The 27,481-nt window shown below is 50.6% G+C and overlaps 2 protein-coding genes across 7 annotated transcripts in view; one reads left to right on the top strand and one right to left on the bottom strand.

Moving 5' to 3' along the window:
- Window positions 1-1,096: 1,096 nt before the first annotated feature.
- On the bottom strand, window positions 1,097-18,218 carry NMNAT1 (nicotinamide nucleotide adenylyltransferase 1). Of its 5 annotated transcripts, none has more exons than XM_058674977.1 (7): window positions 18,070-18,218; window positions 16,341-16,475; window positions 13,879-13,987; window positions 6,060-6,230; window positions 4,639-4,822; window positions 2,212-2,351; window positions 1,097-1,659 (listed from the first exon to the last, which is right to left on the bottom strand). In XM_058674977.1, exons 2-7 carry the CDS (start codon window positions 16,398-16,400, stop codon window positions 1,244-1,246), a joined length of 1,080 nt encoding a protein of 359 aa, XP_058530960.1. In that variant the 5' UTR covers window positions 16,401-16,475; window positions 18,070-18,218; the 3' UTR covers window positions 1,097-1,243. The 5 variants fall into 5 exon arrangements, with proteins under 5 accessions (XP_058530960.1, XP_058530973.1, XP_058530966.1 ...); XM_058674990.1 differs by lacking the exon at window positions 18,070-18,218 and adding an exon at window positions 17,705-17,823; XM_058674983.1 differs by lacking the exon at window positions 18,070-18,218 and adding an exon at window positions 17,478-17,770.
- LZIC (leucine zipper and CTNNBIP1 domain containing) overlaps window positions 4,326-27,481 on the top strand; it is a 31,193-nt gene continuing 8,037 nt past the window's right edge. The window contains exons 1-2 of one of the 2 annotated variants that reach the window (XM_058675007.1): window positions 4,326-4,336; window positions 18,263-18,308. The gene's annotated coding sequence lies outside the window, so the exon portion shown is untranslated. Of the gene's footprint in view, window positions 4,337-18,174; window positions 18,309-27,481 lie in introns of those variants that run through there. The other variant, XM_012930022.3, reaches the window with a different exon arrangement.

The following is a 27,481-nucleotide window of genomic DNA, read 5'->3' as shown; positions in this document are numbered from 1 at the left end:
AGTCCTAGCCTTGAATGTGCTGGGATCCTGTATGGGTGCCGGTTCTAATCCCGGCAACTCCACTTCCCATCCAGCTCCCTGCTTGCGGCTTGGGAAAGCAGTTGAGGGCAGCCCAAAGCCTTGGGACCCTGCGCCCATGTGGGAGACCTGGAGGAAGTTCCTGACTCCTGGCTTTGGATTGGCTCAGCACCGGCCATTGCAGTCACTTGGGGAGTGAATCATCAGATAGAAAATCTTTCTCTTTGTATATCTGACTTTGCAATAAAAAAAATTAAAAATCTTAAAAACAAGATAAAATCTCTATGTACAATAGAAATTTAACCCTGTTTCTAGCATAGAATTTCTGCAAACTTCTTTTATTCCTTTGCACCAAACACACACACATACACATTTCCAAATTCTGTAGGCCTGGGCCTCATGCCCTGCTTCCAAAGGTGGGGCTCCAGGTGGCCCTGGTTCAGGAAAGCGTAACTGGTCATCCTGGTATGTCCAGAGAGAACCCACCATAACCAAAATGCCCCTGCTGGCACAGTCACAAGCTTTCCATTGTACAGTGGGGACCGTTAATCCTTTCACAAGTCCACTAGTTTAAACACCGCTTTGTGGACGAAGGCTTGCTAAGAAGCCCGCGTGCCTGAATTTGGCTCCTGGGTCTTGCTCTGACTCCAGCTCGCTGCTACTGGAGACGGGAGAACAGCAGGGACGGTTCAAGTGCGGTGGCTGCGGCCATGTGGGAGATCAGCACTGGGTTCTAGGCTCCTGGTTTGTTACAGCCTGGGGCAGAGAAGCAGTGCACGGGAGCTGTCTATTGTGTCTTTGTCTCTCAAATGTGTAAATCAAAAATTGCGACCAACACGCCTCTGCTTTGTCTGTTCTGAGGGATCCCTGCCCAGCAGCAGACAAGCCTAGCGCCAGGAATCCCAAGTCCCCTGCAGCCCTGGGGGTTCTCCTGCAGCTTCTCTTATGAGGCAGTGCCAAGGGTCTTGGAGACTTCTCTGGAGTGAGTTGTGCTGAAAATTCCCTGGCCTTTAAGGTACTTGTTTCAAAAGACATTTGCATATTCAAAAAAAAAATACCATACATTCACCTTAGCAACTTCTGATAAAATGAAAATAATCTGATTTTAATTTTTTCCTGATTTTCATCCAACTTCTGAGCTTTAGTTCATGATACAGGATCACAATTCTGCCTCCTGTTACTAATGCACAGATTTGTCCCCATCCTGCCAGGGAGCTGCGAACCATCAGCTACGGGCCTCCTCCACCTGAGCCCCGGCAGTGTTCCTCTGCAGGGGCGCCAGGACCACGCCGGCATTCCTGTCCTCGCTCTCAGAACTGTACAAGTCATGCTTTTCAATGTACTCTCGGACAGGATCGGGCACCAGGTAGCGGATGCTCTGGCCTCGCCGGAGGGCCCTGCGGATTTTCGTGGATGAGATGTCGTTGGTGACCCACTCGTTCACCAGGTGGATGTTGCTGCGGTGCTCCCACAGCACGTCGGACTCGTAGATGGCTCTCAGTCCGTCACTGCCAGTCCGGGTGATGCAGACGACCCCGAAGTCAGCCACAATGCGCGTGATGTCCTCTCTCTTCCACAGGTTGGGGACGCTGAAGGACTCCAGGAAGTCGGCCCCACACAGCAGTGTCACCCTGGGCACACCTGCCAAGAGGAAGACGGCCACTGCAGGCCTGGATTTTCTCTTTATAGAGTTAGGGACAGTGCAGGTGGGAGGATCTTCCCTTTACTGATTCACCTCCTAAATGGATGCAACAGCCAGGACTGGGCCAGGAGCCCATGTGGGCCATCTGCTGCCTTCCCAGGCGCGACAGCAGGAAACGGGACCGAAGCCCAATAGCCAGGCCTTGGAGCCAGCACTCTGATGTGGGGTGCCAGCATGGCAGGTGGGGGTTAGCTCATTGCACACAACTGGCCCAGGGTTTACTCTAACAACCCCACGTCAACACATGCGCGTGTTCTGGGAAGGAGGATGCTCACTCAGCAGACTGAGACTCCTAACGGAGATACATGACAACTGGAAAGTTAAGGACCACTACAGGAGAAACAAGCTCACACGCTGTTGCTTAGGAAAGGAGCAAGGGGCGTTTCCCAGGTACCCCCATGCACGGAATCTGACCTGAACACACAAATGGGGTGGGCCCAGCTCCAGAACCTTCTCAACACTAACCTAGAGTCCTGGTAAAACACACAAACCTTTTGTTTTTGGCTCCACTGGCTTCTTCTGACCGGGATCTGGTCTTGGCTCCGCCCACTTCCTCTTGCGCCCAGGCCTCTCCAGCCCCAGGGAGCTCTGCTGCTGACCCCAGCTGGCCGCCAGCTTCTCTTGATGGTGTCTGTAAAACACCACAACCAGGGCCCTGCTTCTCCTGATGCTGCTCAGGGATGACAGCCCTCTAGCCATGCCCAAGAGGCTCCACTCCAATGTCTGAGTTGGGGCGGAAACACCAACAACAAGTACCCGTGCCCATACAGTTGGAACGGCCCTTCCCAGGAGGGCTGGATACTGGCTAGCAGGGACAGGAAGGAGGGGTCCTTGAGAGCTCAGGAGACGGTGGCTCCTAGGATCCGCATCTGTCACACTGACAAGACACCAAGTACACCAAGTACACCAAGTTAAATGGTTTACAGGGATTATCCCATCCAAATCTTAACACTGAGCATGGGAAATACTGTCATCCTCACAATGGTGGAAGAAGCAGGGGCTCAGAGCTGCAACCCCAGCACACAGCCTCCGGAGCACGGGCGACATCCAAGACAATGGACTGAGTGACGGCTGCCTTGGTCACTACAGAGCAGCTCTATCAGGGCCGGCATGGCGGTGCAGCACCTTAGGCTTCTGCTTGTGACGCCAGCACCCCCAACAGAGCAGGTTTGAGTCCTGGCTACACTGCTGCTAATCCAGCTTTCTTATCAACACTTGGGAAGGCAATGGCAGAAGGCCCAAGTGCCACCCATGTGGGAGACCAGGTTGGAGGCCTTGGCCTTGGCTTTGGCCTGCCCCCGATTCGCCTGTTACAGCCATTTGGTAAGTACAGCAGCCAATGACCTGTCTTTCCTTCTCTGCCATTTTACCTTTTAACTCAAAACAAATAAATAAAAAAGAAGGACTGGGGACTGGCATGATCAGGCTAATCCTCTGCCTGTGGCATTGTTGTGCCATCTGGGCACTGGTTCAAGTCCTGGCTGTTCCACTTCCGATCCAGCTCTGTGCTCATGGCCTGGCAAGGCAGCAGAGGATGGTGAACTCACATGGGAGACCCAGAGGAAGCTCATGGCTCCTGGCTTCAATCGGCCCAGCTCCAGCCACTGCAGCCATTTGGAGAATGAATCAGCGGATGGACAAAATCTCTGTTTCTCCCACCCCGCTCTGTAACTTCTTTAAGTAAAATAAATAAATCTAAAAAGAAGGAGAAAAAGGAAAAGAAGAAGAAGCAGAAGAAGAAGAATGGCTGGCCTTGTAGTGCAGCACATTAAGCCACCGCCTAAAATGCCAGCATCCCATATGGGTACTGATTGGAGCCCTGGCCACTCCACCACTACTTACTGCTACCACTACTAATATACTACTGATGATTCCTTTTTAAAAAGATTTTAAAAGTTTATTTGAAAGGCAAAGAGGCAGTTACCGAGAGGGAGGCCAGGGTCCCCCATGTGGGTGTGTAACAAGGACCATCTTCAGCTGCTTTCTCAGGCACATCAGCCTGGAGCCAGAGGGCAAGGAAAGCAGCCAGGGCTTGAACCAGGGCCAATATGGGATGCTAGGATTACAGATGGTGGCTATAGCCACTGTACCCCAGCTCCAGTCCCAGTGCTCCCTGACACCAAGGGCCAGAGCCCAGGACCACCATCTGTCTGCGAGGCCTTGGAGCAGGACCAGTGGACTGAGGCTTGGTGAGGTCCCTGAGCTCCAGGTGCAGCCGAGCAGCCCGGTTCCCAACTGCCAGTGGAAACTGCTGCCCGCATGTTCCCATTGCTTCTGCTGCAAACACCCTTAGAAAACACCCAACAACTTCAAAAACACCCAAAGTGGCTCCTTCTTCGTATCAAACCCCATCCAGCACAGTAACTGGAAGGTCCTGGACACTCAGACTTTAGACAGAAACATTTTTCAGTAAACCTCTTATACTCAAGATAATCTAAGAAATAATTACATGTTATTCTGAACCCAGAACTGAGCTGCTTCATAGCCACAAGCAGAGGGGTCTGTGGAAACCCCGCAAATGCTGTCACGGCCACGATCCGCAAACTCAAAAGCTCAGGCCTGCTTGTGGGCAAGCAGCACCGACGCTGCTCCTCCGGTCCCCACCTCGGGTTTCCACAGAGGAAGACCAACGACAGGAGGGAGCATCCTCCTGCCACTGGGCCCTTGGCACCTGGGGCGCAGCCAGCCCGGGGCCTTCCTCTGTTTCCTATCAGATGCCCCACCTCAGCAAACATGAGGAGGAACTCGAAGGTTCCAGGACAGCCCTTGGCTGCTATGGCTGAGCTTCTGATGACCTCACCCCGGAAGGGCACAGCTAACACCCTCCGTCCCTCACGAAGGCCTCCAGAGTGCAGGCACACAGCACGTGGGGCTCACGGCCCAGCCCACAGCACGGACAGAGCGGTCACCCCACATACCTCAGCACCTTCACCGTCTCCACCCAGTCCTTCTGCAGGCTCTCCCAGGTGTCCACCTCCACCCAGTCCAAGTGCTTGGTGGCCAGCTCTGCCATGATGACCCGGTGGTGGGCAGGGATGAGGCCTTTCTTCCTGTATGCATCACCCACTGGGGAGATGACACCTTTGATGACTTTATACTTCCCTGCAGAAAAAGTCAGAACTGATGTTGGGTGGAACAGGCCATTCTGTGACCAACACTGATTTAGAATCACAACTCTGGTTTCTTTATAAGAGATTTCCCTTACTGATTAATGAAATGGTGGTTTGACGTAAAATTGGTTATTCTGTGTTATTAGGTACACAGACACACACAGACACACACAGACACACACACACACACTACACTACTGTCATCATCTGTCTTCTCTAACGGAAACTCTGTGCTCCAGTGTGAACAGGAGTCAATTCCTGAATTCACACAGACCTTTAGACCCCAAAGCCACAGGCTGGTGGTGCTGGGAGGCCGGACTCAAGTGTGGTGTGCTAAGGTGGGCCCCAGGTCACTGGGGGGAGGGCTCACGGTAGACAGTCTGCAGGAGATGGTGTTCCTTAAGTCGAGCTGCTCTGTGTCTCAGGGCTAGCCACGTGCTTGCCCCTCTGCACACACTTGGCCACTGCTTTCCTCTGGCCTCACCAGCTGGCCAGACCCAGCAGAGCCAGTGGAACATGGACTGCGACCCTCTCAAACTGAGAGCCAAAATAAACAGCCTTCATTAGTCAGCCTGTGCCAGTCATTTATAGTAATGCAGAGCTAACTAATGTAACTGCTAAACACCAGCTCTCCCTGCATCTGTACAGCTTACATTTGGATTGATATTACCAAATTACCTTATTAAAAGCTTTAGTCACTGTGTAATTTCAGATGAACACTGTGGCTACAGCTGCCTGGAATGTTTGCAACCCACACTGGCGCTCCCGGGTTCAAGTCCTGGCTCTGCTTCTGACCCAGCTCTGCAAAAGTGGGCCCTGGGAGGCAGCTGCTGACGCCCCCGCATGTGGGTCTCTGACCCCACATGGGTGACTTGGCTGGTGTCCCAGGCTCCTTGGCTTCTGGCTGTTGGCAGCATCTGGGGAGTGAACTACCTAATGGCCAATCTCTCTGTCTAAGGCTCTACCTTTCAAATAAATAAACAACTTGTTTTGAGGATTTCAGAATCATCATTATTCTTTCTGTTGCACTCCAAGTTGACGGATTTGCATTTTTGTTTCTATGGGCAGTTAGCTGGCTGCTGAATCCTCCCGTAGACACAGCTTACTCTTCTCACCATGGGGGCCCGCACGGGAAGTCGGGCTGCAGGTTTGTGCCCAGATCACAAGCTGGGCATCCCACCTCGCTGCAGAGGTCCTCCAGCGTAAGCGGCTCTTGGCTCTGTGCCTACCTGTCCCACTCATGTAGTCCCTGGCCAGCTCGAACAGCCGCAGGTGCATGTTGGTGATGGGGTTGAAGGAACCACAAGCAAGGAGAACCACTTCTGTCTTCTCTGAGTTGGCCATGGTCAGAACTGGAAGCTGTTGCTCTAAATGGAAAATTCCAGAACTTCCCGTGTTATCTACAAAGCAAAAGGAAATAGGCTCAGTTATAGATCATTTAAAGAAAAAAACTAAAACTAAAAGAATTTTATTTGAAAACCAGAGTGACAGAGAAGGAGGATATACAGAAAGATCGTCCTTTGACTAGTTCATGCAACATATGCCTCACCAGCCAGGGCTAGGTCAGTTACAGTCAGACCCCTGGAAATGCAGAAAACCCAGGTCTCCCATTGAATGGCAGGGACCCAAACACTTCGGCCATCTTCCACCGCATTCCCAGGCACACTGGCAGGAAACTGATCTGGAAGCAGAGCAGCCTGAGCTCAAACCAAGGCCGAGTGGAATGCCAGGCTCCTGGCTCCAGTCTGGCCAGGCCCAGGCAATGCAGTCAGCAGCCAGTAGCCATTTGGGGAGTGAACCAATGAATGAGGGTTTCTCTTTTTCTTTCTGTAACTCTGCCTTTCAAATACAAACTTTTTTTTTTTAAAGATTTATTTATTTTTATTACAAAGTCAGATATACAGAGAGGAGGAGAGACAGAGAGGAAGATCTTCCATCCGATGATTCACTCCCCAAGTGAGCCGCAACGGGCCGGTGCGCGCCGATCCGAAGCCGGGAACCAGGAACCTCTTCCAGGTCTCCCACATGGGTGCAGGGTCCCAATGCATTGGGCCATCCTCGACTGCTTTCCCAGGCCACAAGCAGGGAGCTGGATGGGAAGTGGAGCTGCCGGGATTAGAACTGGCGCCCATATGGGATCCCGGGGCTTTCAAGGCGAGGACTTTAGCTGCTAGGCCACGCCGCCGGGCCCTACAAATGTTTTTTAAAGCTTCTTTGTGTCTGATCATGTCCTCATTCCTCCCTCAGTGACAGACAGCTTAAGAAAATCCTTTTCAATCCAATAATTTCCAATAGTTTTGAGTTTATTTCCTTTTACAGCAATATAGGTACTGCACTGTTTCCCAGCACGCAACACCACTGCTGAAAAGTCTGATGCCATTCTGACTTGTTCTGTGTCACTTGTGTTTGCTTTGGGAAAGATGTGCAGAGAACATTTGTCAACCCTCAGTACTCTGAAGCTACAGCACATGTGACTTAGTGGGGGTCACTCCCTGTACCAGCTACTCAGGGAACCGTCCCGTCTCACACCGAATCGCTCACTTCTGCATTCTCTTTTTGGTAAGTGCTCCCTACCAGGGAACAATGAAATAGTACTGTCACTATTAAGTTTAAAAAAATAATTAATACATATGCAAATCATAGTTCAAAATAATCCTTCTGAGAACTTATAACAGTAGCAATGCAATTCTACTAAAAAATATTTTGGAGAGTTCTGGAGGGCATTTTTTTTTTAGATTTATTTCTTTTTATTGCAAAGTCAGGTACACAGAGAGGAAGATCTTCCAGGGGCTGGCACGGTAGACTAGTGCCTAAAATTCTCACCTTGCATTCACTGGGATCCCATATGGGAGCCAGTTCAAATCCCGGCAGCACCGCTTCCCATCAGCTCCCTGCTTGTGGCCTAGGAAAGCAGTTGAAGACAGCCCAAAGCCCTGGGACGCTGCACCCATGTGGGAGACTTGGAGGAAGTTCCTGGCTCCTGGCTTTGGATTAGCGCAGCACTAGCCATTGCGGTCACCTGGGGAGTGAATCCTCGGATGGAAGATCTTCCTCTCTGTCTCTCCTCTCTGTATATCTGACTTTGCAATGAAAAATAAATAAATCTTAAAAAGCAAAACAAACAATAACAACAAAAAGACCAGGTTAATGAAGAGCTGCCCTAATAGTTCTTGGGATGGTTCCTGGCTCAATCAAGTAGCTCTTGTTCAGACTTTGTGTTTTCATTGGTCTAGGTTACTGAGCAGCACAGCTAGCGCTGGATTTCAGGTTTCTGGGCTCTTAAGCTCTCTCTCCAAGGAAACAGGAGATCAACTGGGGCATGCTAGATGGGAAATGCCCTCGTGCAGCTAAGGAGCTGAATATGAATTCAATCGCCTAGGCGTGGGGACTGAAACCTTCTGAGCAATGACTTGACAACAGGGTCTGGAAAAACAATGACATGGATGTTTGAACCCCTCACTTGGTCATGTGCACCTGACTGCATCACTTAATCCTCACTAGCTTCTTCCTCTGTTAAGCAGGGCATCATGAGGGAGCCCATCCCGGCAGTGCTAGGCTGGGCCACAGCAAAGTGAGGCCAGGCTGGGGCACGGCATTGTCAGGCTGGCCTGGCATGGCGCTCCAGCGCAGCGCTTCCCTGTGGGAGGGCTGATGCCCAGGACAGACGTCACAGCACTGGCCAGATGGAACCAAGAGAACCTGGAGGGTAAGCCCCGATTTATGAAGTGTTGATGGGAAAGGAAACAATACTCATTTTTTGAACACACTTTGAAGGTCTTCTCCAACAAGACACCATGCAGAGGTTAAAGGGACAGTGCCAAGTGTTGAGAGGAAGCCCCATGCCCAGCACGGCATCCAGGAATGCATGGGTAAGAGAGATTTCCTCCTCACACCTGTCAGCTGTCATCCTAAGGGCGATACCAGGGCGATACCAGGGCGCACACTGCCCCCATCACTCACTACCGTCCCCGAATTCTACACACTGTTACAGAGTGGCAGTTAATGCAGCCTCAGGCTCTACAGGGAAATCAGGCCATTTGCCAGTGACAGAGCATTCTCTGAAGGACCACGGTGAGGGGCTGGGATCCACCGATACTTGTTCTAGTCCCGGCCCCACTCAGCTCAGACATCAGGCACCGCTCCCCGAGACAGTGAGATGGGAGCATGCCTAGGCAGAGAGCCGGGGATCAGCCCGCAGGGAGCAAGCTGCCTCAGGTCTGAAACGGAGAAGGCACACAGGGCCTCCCCAGCAGCTATCAGCTTTCCAGGCCATCCCCCAGGGGCTGGGGAAGGGCCAGGGAAGCTGATCACCCAGCACAAAGGAAGCCCAAGTGGTCTCCAATATCCTGTTCAGTGTTGTTCATTCACTGTGCACACAGGCAACTCAAGCTTGGACCAAGAGGAGTGAGGGCAGCCAGGGTGGGCTGCACAGCAGTAGGGCCAGGCCCTGTGCCCTGTGCGACTGCGAGCACTCCCTCTGAATTCCTGCAGGTGTTCGCGCACAAAGGGACGGGCAGAGAGCAAATGGCTGCAGACATCCAGAACTCCACGGACGGCCTTGGCTCTTCCTCCCTCACTCCGGGCGCTCCAGGACCTGTGTTCCCATGATTCACTTCTGCCTGGCCCACTCTGCCTACCACGTGCACTGCCGGCTGCCGAGATCTCACTGGCTCAGGCTGTAAGTGTCCCTCCCTTTCCCGGGTGACCCACAGGCCATATCCTCAAGTTTAATTACAGTTGACTTTTAATTTTAAAATCACTGATCTTTCAAAGTTTTAAAAATACTAAAGTATAAATATTAATGGGTATTTTGTACACTCCGAGCCAGTTTTTAAGCATCAGCCTTTCTTGAAGCAAGGTGAATTCTGCGTGGCCTTCTTTTCCTCATTTCAGGACGCACAGTACAATGACACATATACTAGCCAACTGGGCCAGGGACTGGTCAGGCCCTTCCAGCATTTTCCCTTCTAAAGGGATGTTTACGGCCTGTATGATTCTAACTTGAAGCCTGTAGCTAGCTCTATCCTTGTCCTAACAATGCTGCCTATGTTTTAAGTATTCTTGGGATGATATATTTTGATACTACATATTCTTTTAAATATTGTCACTGAAGATACATCTTCGTCCTATATGGTATATTTGACTTCTTTAGTCATTCAGCACTAAAGCCAATTAATAAACAGTCAAGGTGAATAATAACAGTTTATGGTAAGGAAGAGAGAGAGCTATCAGTTAATAAGGAAGAATTTCTAATATGCCATGTAATCATGAGCACACATCTACTCAGGGAAGAAACATGTCAGCTGAGCAGTAAGAGCAGCCGCTTTGCTGTGTGGACTGCAGCAGACAGGTGAAGTCGCAGCTCATCACTCAACGCGAATCCCGTGGCAGGAGGCAGAGCTGGCAGAGCACAGGGGTGTGGCTGAGAATCCCCGCTGTGGGTTCCCGTCCTAGCTGGACCACCACCTACTTCTACCAGCTGCTTGTCCTTGGACAAGACGTTTCACTTTCCTTCTTTGCCAAATAGCAACTCCTATCTCTTTCTAATAGAGTTCTGTGCTTACTAAATGAGATGGTACATAACAAAATGCTGACACATCCGATCACCTATCATGATGAATACTACTGTGGGCCGCTTCACACACAACTCTAGTCACGGTGATGCAACTTGGGGCCTAATGAGTCCCCAGGATACAGCATCCAGAAAGCCTGCTACATGGCACAGGCTGACAGAACGGTGGTAACCAACACTCTCACTGAAGTAGTTATCATTAGCCATAACTCTGCTCCAAAAGGATGGACCTCAACTTGTCTGCCATGTTTCCTTCTGTGGTTTAACATCATGTTATCACAAAACAGAACCTCTACGAGTCAAGGAACAAAACCCTAATGCGCTGTGTCCCCTGCAGTCAGGTGACGGTGCTCCTGCTTGGGATCGCCATCCTGGTCCTGCAGTTCTACGTCCTACTCAGGTGAGCCCCGCCCCCGGCAAGCAGCCCAGTGCGCGTGGCTTACCTGCGGCTGTGGTGTGGGAGCTCGCTGGGGTCCCTGGCACCTGCTTACCTGCAACCTGCCCCATAGTTTCTGACACCGCTGTCATTACCTGAGTGCATTGAAAAGTCAAAAATCTATCACAGGGAGGACACCAGAGATCTGGGCAGATGGAGTCTAGGCTTCAGGCCACACCCACTGCTTACAGTGTAAGAAGCTATTACATGGTAGACAATGAGGGCACCGGTGTTGCACTGGATTTCCCAGAGGCCATGTGCTAACACCTGCAGCACAGGCCCCCAAGGACGTGCAGGGGAGAGGAAGGCAGAAGCACACCGCCCCCGGCCAGCCTCCCTCCATAGGCTGCCACAGACTCTGTGCTGGGCAGCAAGAAACAGTGTTAACATCTGTCACTGAGAAAAATAGGCAAATACAACTCAATTCATTCAAAATTTAAAAATCACACACACAACAATGTAGAACTGATCAAAAATATCTGAGAATTGAGACTCCAATTAGTCAGGAGGTAGGAAAAATGTGGCTCCCCTGCAATTAGTCAAACTGGCCAGCTTCTACTATGGCAAGGTTACGTCCAGGACGGTACATTTCTTCACTCAAGAAAGCCTGAATTCCAGGGTCAGCTAAGCCACTGACAGCCCATCTGAGCATTGGTTTGAGTCCCAGCTGATCTACCTCAGAACCAGCTCCATGTTAACATGTCATTGGCAGTGAGGAAGGGTGGTCTGTGTGCCTGGGTGCCTGTCACCCACGTGGGACACCCAGATGGAGCTCCAGCTCCCGGTTTTGGCCTAACCCAGCCCTGATCATTGCAGATCTGGAGAGTGAACCAGTGGGTGGGAGAGCGTTCTCTCTAGTCCTCCTTCATTGCAATTCTGCCTTTCAAATAAATACATCTTAAAAAAAAAAAAAAAAAAAGGACACAGAATAATTTTCCCCAAAATACTGACCTAGAATGAATTAGAAAAACTGTAAATATCATTTATCCATCAGTTAAGAAAATGAACAACTCTGACTGTTGCTTATGGACTTTTACAAGCATTAGTTTGCACTCATGGTAAAAGAGGCAAAGTTCTACAGAAAAGTGAGTTGGTCAGAGACAAGCTACCAGGGTTACAGCTGGGAAACCCAGAAGCAGCTCTGGGCTCTTGCTTTTGGCCTGGCCCAGCCCTAGCACTTGTGGCCATTTAAGGAGAGACTCACCAAGTGAAAGACCTCTCTCTCTCTCTCTCTCTCTCATCTGCCTCTGTCTCTCCACCTTTCAAATAAATAAATATCTATATCGATATCAATATAGATATATAAAAGACCTCAGGGTTAGTGGATGCTTTGGTTTCCCAGAATAATACTAAATCAAGCTATCGTCCACTGTGTTGGTTTTCAGGCCCCGTTCTTCCCGGTACTGCAGTCAACCTCTCCTGGCCAACCTGGTTGGTCAGATCATCCTGACGCTCTTCACAACTGGTAAGCGTGCAGTCCCCTGGGAAGCACCTGTGAAGTGTCTTCCGTTTGACAGACACTGCTAGAACAAAAATGACCAAGCTGGGGGCTTTCCAGGGCAGACGTCCATGCCGGTGGCTAAGACATCAGTCAGGACACCTGCCTCCCACACCAGTGAGCTCTGACCCTCACTCCCGCTTCCTGTTTATGCACATCCCTGCAGGCAGTGACAGCTCAAGTTAACTTGGTTCCTGCCATTCCTTGGGAGGCCTGCACGCCCAGCTGCAGCTGCTACAGGCATCTGGGGACAGGCTGAGAGAACTCTGTCTCTCTGCTTCTTAATTTAAAAAACAGGATTTCTGTTCTTTAACTCACAGGCTAAAACATAAGAAAAAAACCTCATATTAAAAATCCCCTAAAGAGAACTTTTTAAAAAGTTCCTGAGGAATGGGGGTGGGAGACGTGGGACAGGCATTTGCCTGGTGGCTAGGGTCACCTGCATCCCACAACGTGGAGCTTGGGGGCAGGCAGTGATGGATGGTGTGGGAGAACTGAGCTGGGTTCCTGGCTTGACTTGGGGAGTGGACCTGCAAACAGGAGGCACTTGTGAATGGGCAGTATCTGCCTTCCTTTTAAGAACACAGGGAGGGAGCAGTGTCAGTACTGTAGAGTGCTGCTCGTGGTCCCACCATCCCTATCCCAGCGCTGCTCTGCCTTCACTCCAGCTTCCTGCTGACACACCTGGGAAGGCACAGCCTGAAGGCCCAAGTGGTTGGACCCCTGTTTGCCACACAGGAGAACAACGGGGCGTGCCTCACTGCTGGCTTAGGCCTGGCTTAGCTCCAGCTGTTAAGGGCATTTGGGGAGTGAACCAGTGGATGGAAGATTTCTCCCTGTCATTGATGCACTGACTCAAAAAAAGGTGAGAACAACATGTTCCTGACATGGTTCATCCCAGAAGCCAATGCTATTCCCTGTCCCTTCAGGCTTCACGGTGCTGCTAACTCACACGGAGCCAGTGCCCCAGGCCCCGAGGGGGCTGTTCTCGGTCCTCGGGGTGGGATCCTTCGCAGCAGGAGTCTGCACTGTGGTGTTCACGGCTCTGGCTTCCGACTGCGTACGTACTCACTCTGGACACGTAAGCTTAGCCGAGAGCAACACCAGTAGTCGTCAGGGTTTACATTCTGCCTGCACTCAAACCAGAGGGTTGTACAAGTGCAATTCCTAATCAGACATGTGCCTCAGTTGAGAGTTCTATGAGGGAAGTTTAAAAAAGAACCCACCAGAAACTTTTCCTTTCGTGGATGAGCTCCACTTTCCTAACATCTGCAAAGGTGACCGCAGTGTTCCTCGGTAGCAGCGCTGCTGGGCTGAGTGTGGTGCACCAAGCAGCAAACCTTCGGCTCTTACTAAATCGTTACATGTGTCAGCATTTCTGATATATGTTCTGATAAAAGACAAAGAAAGCATTTCTCATTGTGTTTTTCTTTCTCCTCTCAAATATAGGAAAAAACGACCCCCGAACTTTACTATTTGTCTGTGTTCCTGTCAGTCAGCAGTCTGGCTTCCACAGGTGAGCAAAGAACTTCCCCGACTAACCTGTCGTTGTCCAACATTTACCAGTCTTGCAGGGAACGTAAGAACCCCAGCACGGCTGGTAAGCCGTCCGGAGAAGCCCTGGCTGCTTCAGGACAGGGGGTCCAAGAACCTGAGGGACAGGAAGAGCAGAGGAGCGGAGGTCGGGCTGGTTAGAGTGGGTGTGAAAAGCGGCCCCTCTCTGAGGCCTCCCCTCTGGCTCATCACCGCCCACTCTCTATCCCACAGCGCTTCTCTCAGGCATGGGGATTCTGTGGCTGTGCAGGGTGGCCTGTCCAAGGCCAGAGGCCAAGCCAACAGCCTGAAGCTGCCCCCTGAATCCTGCTGGCCTCCTGCCTCTCAGAGGTGACCTGGACAGGCTGACCCTGTCTCCTAGCCTGCTATTCCTAAGGAAATGGTAGCTGGCAACAGAGCACGTAACAGGAAGCACTTCGAGTCAGACATCTGGAAGAAAGCTGCCTTTACAGATTAACCAGCGAGGACAGTGGATAAGGAGGAACTGAAACATGGGGTTCCCTGAGCACGTTTACTCCAAATGAGAAGCTCCAGCTGGATCTTTTTAGTTTTCTGTTCAGATTTTATTTGAAATCTAGTTCAAGTTTTATAAAACTACGGGAGGAAGGAAGACATTTGTATCACATTAGCTTAAGACAGAGTACTAGGGCCCGGTGGCATGGCCTACAGCTAAAGTCCTCGCCTTGAAAGCCCCGGGATCCCATATGGGCGCCGGTTCTAATCCCGGCAGCTCCACTTCCCATCCAGCTCCCTGCTTGTGGCCTGGGAAAGCAGGAAAGGACGGTCCAAAGCATTGGGACCCTGCACCCACGTGGGAGACCCGGAAGAGGTTCCTGGTTCCCAGCATTAGATCGGCGCGCACCGGCCTGTTGCGGCTCACTTGAGGAGTGAATCATCGGACGGAAGATCTTCCTCTCCGTCTCTCCTCCTCTCTGTATATCTGACTTTGTAATAAAATAAATAAATCTTTAAAAAAAAAAAAAAAGGCAGAGTACTAGTAGTGCTAGCAGAAGAGGAGCTTGCCCTAACTGCTTCCAACCTCCTGACAGCGAAGCACTCCTCAAGCCTCTCTGTTGGGATCAGAAACAACAACGTCTGTGAACACAAACTTTACACTCTGAACTTCACCCCGCCAACACGCTAACATATCAGACACACTTCAGGTTACCTTATGACAGCATTTCTACCGGAAGTTTCTTTTTTCCCTGAACTTTCTACCTTGCTCCCTACAGCCTTGATTGACTTGGGGAAAAAAAAAAAAGCAGATGGAATTCTTTTTATCTCTTTATGTTAAATAAATAACTTAATTAAATAATAGAAATCTTTTTAAAAATATATGGACATGGGCTCGGCAGCGTGGCCTGGTGGCTAAGGTCCTCGCCTTGATCCCATATGGCCACTGGTTCTAATCCGGGCAGCTCCACTTCCTCTCTATCTCTCCTCCTCTCAGTATATCTGACTTTGTAATAAAAATAAAATAAATCTTTAAAAAAATATATGGACGAATGAGCAAACTTACATATTTACTTATATAGATTGGAATATTAATAAGCAACAAATAATAAATTACAGATAAATCTCACAGGCATACTGAGTGAAAGAAGTCAGGCACAAAAGCACAGACACTGCGGGATTCCCTCTACGAGACCCTAACCAGAAGACAGACGGGTGGCTGCCTTCACCCGAGCTGTGTGTGCTAACCTGACAGCAGAGGCAGACAGACACGAGGCTCCTGCTCACGGAATCTTCCCTTTCCTTCCTGGCCTCTCCCTGAGCAGGGATACCTGTACTCCCCGTGTGGATGTGTCTGTTCCTTGGCAGCCTACATCTCATCACGCTCCTTTGACTAGAATGATGATGATGATGGTAACAGGCTTCACTGAGTTCTTTCCATGGGCCAAGCGTTGGGCTAATCACTCATGTGATCCTCACCATGGCCCAATGACACAGGGTTCTGGCACGTGGGCAAGACACGCCTTGGGATGCCCCCAGTCCCGTACTGTGCATCTGGGCTTGAGACCTGGCTCCGCTCCCCATCCCAGCTTCCTGCTCGTGTGTGTGTCTTGGGAGGTGGCAGGCAGGAGCAGTTGGGGTCCTGGCACCATGTGGCAGAGCTGGACTGAGTTCACAGCCCCTGGCTTTCAGCCTAACCAGGCTCGGCCTGGCACAGCATCGGCTGCTGTGGGCACTAGGCAGGTGAATTCATGGATCAAAGATTTCTGCCTTTCGGAAAAATTGCAAAATCCAGCACAAATGCCTGGGTAGGATGACAGACTATCAACATTGGGGAAAAACACTGTGAGAAAAGTGCTCATCCAGCACATTCTTCAAACAGTTCTCGTATTTTCCAGTTTGGTTTGGCACAGTGAGCCACTGAGCTCCACTTTATCCAGGCATCGATGTGTCCCCTCATTGCCACCTAGCAAAAATGAAAGGTAACTGGCACTTACTTTTACCAAGGAAATCCTCTGAATTGAAAGCGTTTTGCAAAGAGAGGCTGCTGGAACCATTCCAACGTGTGGCTGGAATTCAACAGTCTTCCCTAAGGTGGGCTAGAAAAGCGACTTCATGTCCAAAGCGCAGTTCTGAAAAACAGTGCATGGGGGATAAGAAATTCCAGGATCTGACAAGAGTGACAGGAACTATTCTCTCTGGTGGAGGAGTTCGACATCACTGAAGCTGCAAGTCTGTCCTGGGTACCTGCAACGTCACGCCAGCAACCACACCAGACCAATAAAGCTGTATCTGATGCTGCCCCATGGATTCCTGGTCCTAGGACAACATCTCCACCCAGGGTGGGAATTTGGCACAGGGATTCAGATGACACTTGGGATACCAGCACCCCACAACACAGTGCCTGGGTTCGAGTCCTCGCCCTTGTGTCCATGTCACCCACATGGGAAACAGGGATTGAGTTCCCAGGCTCCTGGCTTCAGGCTGGGCTGTACCCAACTGACAGAGCTATTTAGTGAAGTGAACCAACCCAAGGAGTTCTCTCTCTGCTTTTCAAAAAAAAAAGAAAAGTAAAAAAAATTAAAAAAAATTTTTTTTTCAAGAAACCTTTCCAACTTCTGGGTAACTTTTCTTAAGCTACTTTCCGAAGGTGAGCTGTGAGAGAGTATCAAGCCAGTGCTATGACACAGCAGCTTAAGCATGTGCCTCTAGTGCTGGCAACCCAAATGGACATGGGTTCCAGTCCTGGCTGCTCTGCTTCTGATCTAGCTCTCTGCTTATCGCCTGGGAAGGCAGAAGATGGCCCAGGTCCTTGGGCCCCTGCACCTGCCTGGGAGACCTTGAAGAAGCTCCTAGCTTCTGACCACTCCTTTCTGCTGGCCTTTGCGGCCTTTTGGGAAGTGAAACAGCAGAGCTGTCTCTGACTGTCAACTAAAAGTGAAGAAATCTTTTAAAATTAAAACCCACATTTGTCTCCACATATAGTAAGCGAAAAGACATGTTCATTAAAACAAAAAAGAAAAAAGACGTGTCAAACAGCTTGCAGGAAAGCGGATCTAGTCTTCTGCAGAGTTGGAAGACACGTAACGAAAACGTCGATTCGAACCCAAGATTCCTCTCTGTCACCCAATCACCTCATCGCCAAATCCAGGGGTGCCCACCTGCAGAACCCTCAGGGTGGAGTTCCCTGTGGCGAATGTTTGGGGGGGTTGCCACCTGTTGACCTCGCCTCGGGGCCGTGTCATTCGACCCTAAGGCCCACGCCACCTCGGGCTGTCCACTGCGTGGAAGCAGAGCGTGAGTCCCGGGCGGACTGACGCCCCGAGGGACCGCGCTGGGAAGCTCAGGGCTAGGGGCTTACCGCCAGCTCCGGGCAGCCCAGACAGACAGCGTCCTCCGGCGACCCGGACACCGGCCCGGAGAACACCGCGGCCGCACGCTGATTGGCCCCCAGCGACCGGAAGGGCTTGCGTCCGCCGGAAGTGCTCCTCCGGCGCGGTCCGCCGGGTGCGAGCCTCAGGTAGGCGGGGCTCCCAGGTACCGTTTTTGGGACAGGGAGGAACGGAGGGGATTGGAGAGGGGACCCCGATGGGCCTGAGCAGGTGGGCTGGCGTCTGACCCTAGCCGGCCTTGCGGGGCCCGGCGGGTGCACCCGAGTGTCCGGTCCCCCGCGGACGTGGGCTGGGCCTTGCTGCCAGCCGGGAAAGGTGTGCTCTCCGTGCTCACCTTCTTCGTGCCCTGGACCGGAGTGGGCGAGCCGCGAAGGCTCCGTGGCGGTGCCCGTGGAGTAAATGCTGATGGCCTCCCTTCTCCCAGCCAGCGTCACCCCGACTCCCGCCGACTTTGAACTTTGAGCCTCTCGTAGTCCCGATGACCGGTTTATGACTCTCGGGGCTGCGGGCTTTGTGGGCGGGTTCCGTCGGGACGCATCAGCACGGTGTGAGGTCCACGGTTCTGAGCGACAGGTGAGCTTGAGGGACTCTGGATTGGCTGTTTCTGGGGTGTCGGGCAACACGCGCCACCTTTGTTGAATCCTAGTTGGTACCTGCGAGGTGATGCTTCCGGGGTAAGTCAGCAGGCACCACCAGGTTAAAGCTTTTAAAGTGCTCCCCATCTTCCCTGAAATTTATTCAGAAGAACCTCATCTCCTTAAAAGCTGTTGAGCCTTTATATACTTTTTAAAAATTTTACTTGTTTTGAAAGAGTTAAGAGATCTTGCATCCACTGGTTCACTCCCTAAATCACTGTGCCAGCCAGGGCTGGGCCAGGCTGAAAAGAGGAGTCATAAGCTTGGAGCAGCTTCCCAAGCACTTGGGCCATTCTCTACTGCTTTCCCAGGCCCATTAGCTGAGAGCTAGATAGGAAGTGGAGCAGCTGGGACTTGAACTGGCAGCCATATGGGATGCTGGCATCACAGCTGGACCACAGCAGGGGCCCCAAGTCTGTATCAGAGATCCATTCTGTATTGGGGGCTAAGAAGGGGAAGACAAGCGCAGATGCCTCTCCTGAGGTCCACAGTTAAGTTAGGAGAGGAAGGCAGAAAAATGATACAATAGAATTCCGTATGCTACAAGGCAAAGGAAACTTCTGTAGAGAATAACCTTTGGACTGCATTGTTAAATTACCAGTTGTCCATCCAGTCTGTGCAGAAGAAGACTACATGCTGATGTGCAAATAAAAGGTAGGGCCACATCTCCAAGGAGTCTGCAGCGTGTGCACTTGGAGGAAATCAAGGAAGAAGGGGACACTTGAACTGCTCTTCGAAGAATGGATCGATAGGGAAAATACAGGGAACTGGTGCCTGTTATGGGTGCAGCCAGTGATAGCCAGTGACAGTGGGCAAATGAAATGTGGCTGTGCCCCTACCCTCTGTCCTGAAGGTGGGTTCTAACAGCAATGGAATGATAATTCCATCCTCAACCACTCCCTCCACGTCCTAATTTAGCCAGGATATTGGATGCAGATAAATCCAATTATTCTAGGTGTTTTTAGCTATAAGCCCAGTTCTTGTTCCTGCCCATCCCAAGGAGTACTAATCAACTCCTTAGCCCACAACACTTAGGTATTCGCTGCTGCCCACCTGTGACTCACCTATCAACTGAGAGGGGACGGTATTGCATTGTCGTGTAACCACTCCCCTCACAAGCCCCTTTAAAAGGCCCATGAAGCAGGGGCTGGCTCGCTCTCTGGCCAGGTGCTTCTGTCATTCTGGTACCTTGACTCTTGGCTGACCCAGGACAGGTAATCCCCTGAGCATGGTCCCTGTGTACTGCTTCGATGGGACAATGGATATAATAATGTTTCTGGTTTGTGTGCTGTCAGGAGTTCCAGGAGAGGTGAGGCCTGGCAGTAGTGGATTGTGGGCAGAGAAGCCAGGGCAAGGTGAATGTCTGCAGCTCTGTGAGTGTGTCCAGGTTATTCGTTGCATGTGTCTCGGGATAGCTTATATTGTTGGGGAAGCTGGGACATAGGTCTTCAGCTTAATGGATGGACTTAAGGATAATGACCATTTGTTCCTTTGGGGATTATGTTTGATTGGATGAAGTTTGGTTGGATTGTGATTGGTACTTGTGATTTGCTGTTTTTAGTGTGTTCTATTATCATCAAGCTTGGTTAATAAAGGCTCCTTAATAAACCTTAGACATGTCTGGTATGATCTCGCTCACACCCCACAGCAGTGCCATGGTTTAAATCCCAGCTGCTCCACTTCTGACCCAACCCCCTGCTAATGGCCTGGGAAAGCAGCAGATGATAGCCCAAGCACTTGGGCCCCTGTACCACATGGAGCCCCGAAAGGCACTCCTGGCTCCCTGGCTTCCGACCTGCCCAACTCCAGCAGTTGCGGCCATTTGGGGAGTGAATCAGTGACTAGAAACGCTCTCTCTTTCCTTCACTGTAACTCTGCTTTTCAAGTAAACAAGTAAATCTTTAAAAAAAAAAAAAAAAAAATCAGGTTCAGAGAAGGAAGACAGTGCCAGGGCATCTTTCGGAACAGCACACTAGGAAGTTAACAGAAAAAAATATGTTGAGGTTCACCGTGGGTCTGCGTTGATTTTCACTAGACACGACAGCAGAGTTAAAATGAAATTAAAATGGACATTTCCAAGAGAAACTCTCCCCTCTTATGCATGAAATGTAGCTGTGATGAACTTCAGTTCTGTAGCAAGTGTTTGGCATTGTGGTCAGGGGATGAGAGCACCTGAGCTTGAACTCTGAGTCTGATCTCATCTCTGCTTCCTGCTGATGCTGACCCTGGGAGGCCCGTTGCTGGCTGGGGGGTGGGAGGGGGGTCCTCTCCCGGATTGAGTTCTGGGCTCTTGGCTGCAGCCCGCCCAGCTCTGGCTGTTGTGAATATATCGGGAGGAAACAGTGAGTGGGTGGGAAATTTCTCTGTGTTACTATTTGCTTCTGTCTCTTGTCTTACAAATAAGCAACTCTTCTGACTTCAATGTAGCTTTAAAGATATTTGCATGTTATTGATGATTGTAGATGATTTAAGGCAATTTTAAAAGTAAGAGAAGATTTTTTTTAAGACTTATTTTATTTTTATTACAAAGTCAGATATACTGAGAGGAGGAGAGATAGAGAGGAAGTGGAGCTGTCGGGATTAGAACCAGCGGCCATATGGGATCAAGGCGAGGACCTTAGCCACTAGGCCACACTGCCGAGCCCTGATTATCTTGTGTGTTTTGTTGAATTCTTATTTATTTGAGAGGTGGACAGAGAGAAAGGGAGCGTTCTCATCCCGTCACTCACTCACAGGGGGCAGAGCTGACGCCCAGGAGATCCATCCAGGCCTCCTGTTGTAAGGCAGTAACCCAAAAACATGAACCTCCCTGGTGCTCACTGGCAGGATACCGGGAATTCAACCCAAACACATAGATGCGGGGTAAAGCTATCCTCACTGGTAACTTCACTTTCAGACAGTGAGAGGGGCATCACTTCCATGGAAGTTCACACGTGGTATCACCTGGTAATGATTTCATCATTTGTAGGAAAGTCTAAAAATGCATTAAGATCTTATAACCGGAGCTTTGATGTGTGGCTACACCTGATGTTAGGTGTTTCCTAAAATGAATGTATGTTTGATTTTTCTAAATGAGATACAGAATCAGAGCACTAAAATCATTAACTTTCCTCTACACCAGGAATGAAAAAGACAGACATTTGGTACTTAGGTCACGCACATCCGGTGGATTTGAATCCCATCTCCACTTCATTTTGGCTTTCTGCTCATGTGTACTTGTGAGATAGTTATTGCCCAAGTGCTTCTGTCCTTGCTACCCAGCTAGGAAACTTGGGTTGAGCTCCTGTCTTCAGGCATCTGGGGAGTGAACCAGTAGCTGGAAGATCTTGGTCTTTGAAATAAAAATTAGATATTGGGTTGGCATACTGAATAAAACTGCCACCCACAATGCTGACATTAGGTGCTAGGTCGCATCCTGGCTGCTCTGCATGTGATGTAGCTCTTTGATAACGCTCTGGGGAAAAACGGGAAGATGGCCCAAGAGCGTGGGCCCCTGCGGTCGCATGGGAGACATGGAAGAAGCAGCTGGCTGCTGCCGTTGGCCTGGCCCCGCCGTGGCTGCTGCTGCCATCTGCATGGGATCCCACATGGGATCTCGGTGCATACAAGGCGAGGAGTTTAGCCCACTAGGTTATCATGCCAGACCCAACAATGCTTTTTTAAAAATTGAAGATCATGATTTTTTCGCCTCAGCCTTGTGTTGCTTTCTGAGGGGAGAGGGTAAGAGAAGGAAGCAAAGATTGTGGAGTATCTGAAGTGAGGGAGACGTGATAGCTCCCAGGGTGGGATGGGATGCCTCGATAAATCCATAAAGTTTTCCAGATTCTTTGTTCCACTGACTTGAAGTGGTGCTGCGTAACGCATACTCTGCAGTACGTGTCAGTGTCGGTTCTAGCTGGTTCCTCACTGGATAGGTTCAGTCTGAACATCTTCCTTTCAGAAAATGAAGTTTTCACCTGGAAAACTGGGAACTAAAGATGCAGCATGAAGCTGGCATTCCATTTCCCGTGGTGGGTTGAGTTCTGGCTGTTCCGCTTCTGATGTGCCTTCCTGCCAACGTGACTGGGAAGGCACGGATGAGGCTCCGTACCTTGGTGTCTGCCACCCTGGCGGAGAACTCAGATGGAGCTCCTGGCTCCTGGCTTTGTCCTGACCCAGCCCCAGCTATTGCCGGCATCGGAGGAGCGAAGCAGTGGATGGAAGATGTGTGTCTTTCCCTCCCGGTCATTCTGCCTTTGGAATGAATACATCTTCAGGTTTTTAAAAGTACACTGCACCTTAGGTACTGCCTTTGCATCCTCCTCCTTCCTATGCCAGGGAGGGACTACACAGAATTTCCCAGGGGGAGTTCCTTGGGGTCTCACCAGCTTATCCTGGAGATTCCACACGAATGGCCACGGGGCGCCGCCCTCGCGCACATAATGACTTGGTGACTATCATGAGGACGTGCATGGTGATTTCAGAAACTGCCCTCCTGGTCGCAGCAGCCTCATGCTGCTCATTGTCTTGGAGATCCCCTCATTCGTAGCTGAAGCCTCAGCCCCTGCCTGCAGTCCTGCTCAGTCCACATGAGAGGCAGGGAGCACCCCAGAAGTGGGCCTGATTCTGGGGCCTTTCCCCTTTGATGCTGCCTCCCAGCCACAAATTCTCTGTGTGATTCTGCAGGATGTAAACTTGGTTGACTCGTTATTATAGAGGAGGAGAGTGCCAAGCCAGGGAATCTCCCAGGCAGGGAAGCTGCTGGAATGTAACTGTCAATCATACAAGGCCCTGGCGCAGAGCGAGGTACCCAAGAGCGGCAGTCTTTGACCCAGGTGCATTAGCAGGCAGGCTGCGGCCACCTTCCACCCAGCATGCTACCCATCAGATCTCATTACGGAAACTAGAATTAAAAAGCTTGGGCCCGGCGGCATGGCCTAGCGGCTAAAGTCCTCGCCTTGAACGCCCCGGGATCCCATATGGGCGCCAGTTCTAATCCCGGCAGCTCCACTTCCCATCCAGCTCCCTGCTTGTGGCCTGGAAAAGCAGTCCAGGATGGCCCAATGCATTGGGACCCTGCACTGTGTGGGAGACCTGGAGGAGGTTCCTGGTTCCCGGCTTCAGATCGGCACAGCACTGGCCGTTGCACTCACTTGGGGAGTGAATCATCGGATGGAAGATCTTCCTCTCTGTCTCTCCTACTCTCTGTACATCTGACTTTGTAATTAAAAAAAAAATTAGGGCAGTAAAACAGGGTAATCTTTGATAGGAAGACTCAGAATTTTCCCCTTTTTCATAATTAAAAAATTTTTTTGAATATTTATTTCCTTAAAAGACAATTATAGAGAGACAGGGAGAAACCAGAAGATGGGAGACCTCATCATGAATGGTAGGGACCCATCTTCTGGTTCACTCCCCAAATGGTTTCATTGACCAGGACTGGGCCCACCTGAGGACAAGAGCCCAGAGAAATGGGAGACCCAACTTTTGGGCCATCCTCTGCTGCTTTCCCAGGCACATTAGCCGGGAGCTGAATTGGAAGTGCAGCAGCTAGGACGTGAACTGGTGCCCATGTGAGGTGCCAGCACCACAGGACATGGCTTAACTCACCATGCCTCAATGCAGGACCCTTAAGTCACTTTTATTGTGTATTTTATGGGATCAAAACAGTGAATAGTTTCTCACAATTCGGTTTACTTGAGAGGTAGAGAGAGAAAAGAGACAGTTCCCATTCTCTGGTTCATTCCAGAGATACCCAGGGCTGGGCCAGGCTGAAGCTCGGGACCAGGACCTCCATCCAGGTGTCCCCTGCAGGACAGCACCCAGTTACTGGAGCCATCACTAGGGACTTCCCAGGGCCTGCATCAGCAGGAGACTGGAGTCGAAAGTTGGAGCTGGGCAGTGTTCCCAGACTCTCCTATATGAGACACAGGTGTCTTCACCAGCATCTTAACTACCACGCTGAACACCTGCCCTGACTGTGATTTTTGTTTTTAAAGATTTATTTATTTTATTACAAAGTCAGATATACAGAGAGGAGGAGAGACAGAGAGGAAGATCTTCCATCCGATGATTCACTCCCCAAGTGATCGCAGTGGCTGGTGCTGTGCCGATCCGAAGCCGGGAACCAGGAACTTCCTCCAGGTCTCCCACACGCTGGTGCAGGATCCCAAGGCTTTGGGCCGTCCTTGACTTCTTTCCCAGGCCACAAGCCGGGAGCTGGATGGGAAGCGGAGGTGCTGGGATTAGAACCGGCGCCCATATGGGATCCCGGGGCGTTCAAGGCGAGGACTTTAGCTGCTAGGCCATGCCGCCAGGCCCTGATTTTTTTTTTTTTTTTTTTTTATTTATCTACTTGAAAGACACAATGATGGAGAGAGACAAAAAGAAGTTTCATCCACCATCCACCGGTTCACTCTCCAAATGGCCTGTGATGACCAGGACTGCACTAGACTGAGTCAGCAGCCCGGATCGTCGCCTTGGTCTCCCACAGGGGTGGCAGGGACCCAGGGCCCAGCCTTCATCTGCTGCCTCCCGGGCGCCTTAGCAGGAAACTTGGTCAGAAATGCAGGAGCCAGGACTTGAACTAGCACTCCAAAATCAAGTGTGCAGTCTTACACAAATAAAAAAAGAATGTTGTAATTAAGCTATTTGGTTTTTTTTAAAAGATTTATTTATTTATTACAAAGCCAGATATACAGAGAGGAGGAGAGACAGAGAGGAAGATCTTCCATCCGATGATTCACTCCCCAAGTGAGCGCAACGGCCAGTGCTGTGCCGATCCAAAGCCGGGAACCAGGAACCTCCTCCAGGTCTCCCACACAGTGCAGGGTCCCAATGCATTGGGCCGTCCTGGACTGCTTTTCCAGGCCACAAGCAGGGAGCTGGATGGGAAGTGGAGCTGCCGGGATTAGAACTGGCGCCCATATGGGATCCCGGGGCGTTCAAGGCGAGGACTTTAGCCGCTAGGCCACGCTGCCGGGCCCAATTAAGCTATTTGTAAAAACAGTTACATCTCTTTAAAATTTTTATTCATTTTTAAGGATTTGTTTATTTTGTATTTGAAAGGTAGAGTTACAAACAGAAAGAGACAGAGAGATGTCTCTTCCACCGATTCTCTCCCCAGTAGTTGAAATGTCGGGGTGTGGGCCAGGCTGAAGTCAAGAGCTTCCTCTGGGTCTCTCACGTGGCTACGAGGGTCCAGCACATGGGCCGTCCACTGCTGCTTTTCCAGCCCATTAGCAGGGGCTGGATCCGAAGTGGTGGCACTTGAACTGGCACCCAGGTGGGATGCTGCAACTGCTGATGTCACAGCACTGTCTCTCCCCTCCCCCCCGTTTTTAAAAAAATATTTCCTTATTTGAGACCAGTGATTGCCTCAACTAATCCTCCACCTTCAAGTGTTGGGATCCCGTATGGCTGCTCCACTTCCCATCTAGCCCCGCTGCTTGTGTGGCCTGGGAAAGCAGTTGAAGATGGCCCCAAGTTTGGGACTTGGTACCCATGTGGGAAGCTCCTGGCTCCTGGTTTTGGATCAGCTCATTTGCAGCCATTTAGGGAATGAACTAGTGAATGGAAGATCTTTCTTGCCATCTCTCCTTCTCTATAATTCTGTCTTCGAGATAAATAAATAATTGTTTTAAAGGTTTATTTATTTTTATTTGAAAGATTTAGAGGGCCCAGCGGCGTGGCCTAGTGGCTAAAGTCCTCGCCTTGAACGCCCCGGGATCCCATATGGGCGCCGGTTCTAATCCCAGCACCTCCACTTCCCATCCAGCTCCCGGCTTGTGGCCTAGGAAAGAACAAGGACGGCCCAAAGCCTTGGGACCCTGTACCCGTGTGGGAGACCTGGAGGAAGTTTCTGGCTCCAGGCTTCAGATCGGCACAGCACCGGCCGTTGTGGTCATTTGGGGAGTAAATCATCGGATGGAAGATCTTCCTCTCTGTCTCTCCTGCTCTCTGTATATCTGACTTTGTAATAAAAATAAATAAATCTTTAAAAAAATATATCTAAAGAGAGAGAGAGAGATCTTCCATCCTTTGGTTCACCCTCCAATCTCCAAATGGCTGCAGGGGCCAGAGCTTGGCCAGTGTGAAGTCAAGAGCCAGGAACTTCTTTCTTCTCTGCCTGCCATGTGCATTAGCAGGGAGTTCGATTGAAAGTCAAGCAGCTGGGACTGGACTGGAACCCATATAGGATGCTCAGTGTTACAGACAGTGGCCTTACCAGCTATACCACAATGCCAGCCCCTGAATCTTTTTTAAAAGTTTATTTGTAGGGCCCGGCAGCGTGACCTAGCGGCTAAAGTCCTCGCCTTGAAAGCCCTGGGATCCCATATGGGTGCCAGTTCTAATTCCGGCAGCTCCACTTCCCATCCAGCTCCCTGCTTGTGGCCTGGGAAAGCAGTCCAGGACGATCCAAAGCTTTGGGACCCTGCACGTGCGTGGGAGACCTGGAAGAGGTTCCAGGTTCCCGGCTTCGGATCGGCGCGCACCGGCCCGTTGCGGCTCACTTGGGGAGTGAAACATCGGACGGAAGATCTTACTCTCTGTCTCTCCTCCTCTGTATATCTGGCTGTAATAAAATGAATAAATCTTTAAAAAAAAAAGTTTATTTGAAAAGGAGAGTGACAGTGAAAAGGAGAGAGATACAGACAGATCCGCCATTCACTCGTTCACTCCCCAGGTGTCAAAGCCTGGAACCAGGGATTCCATCTGAATCCCTGTAGATGGTAGGGAGCCAGTTACTTGGAGCATCTTCTGCTGCTTTCCCAGAAGGGAGCTAGTTTGGAAGGGGAGCAACTGGAACTTAACAGCTCTGACATGGGATGTCATAGATGTTACAGGTGACAACTACCCACTGCACCGCAACACTGGCCCTTTCAGTTTGTTTAAGATAGGCAAGAAGTGAAAACATTTGATTAATTTGTCAATCCAAGTAAGAAGACTGCCAGGTGGGACTGCCGTGGTGGTTCAGTGGCTAAATCCTCACCTTGCATGCCTGGGATCCCATATAGATGCCAGTTTGTGTCCCGGCTGTTCCACTTCCCATCCAGCTCCCTGCTTGTGGACTGGGAAAGCAGTGGAAGATGACCTAAAGCCTTAGAAGCCTGCACCCGTGTGGGAGACCTG

This window comes from Ochotona princeps, chromosome 2, assembly GCF_030435755.1.
Source record: "Ochotona princeps isolate mOchPri1 chromosome 2, mOchPri1.hap1, whole genome shotgun sequence".
NCBI classification, from domain to species: domain Eukaryota; kingdom Metazoa; phylum Chordata; class Mammalia; order Lagomorpha; family Ochotonidae; genus Ochotona; species Ochotona princeps.
Note: the sequence above shows the minus strand (reverse complement) of the source record. Positions and strands in the feature narration are given on the sequence as shown.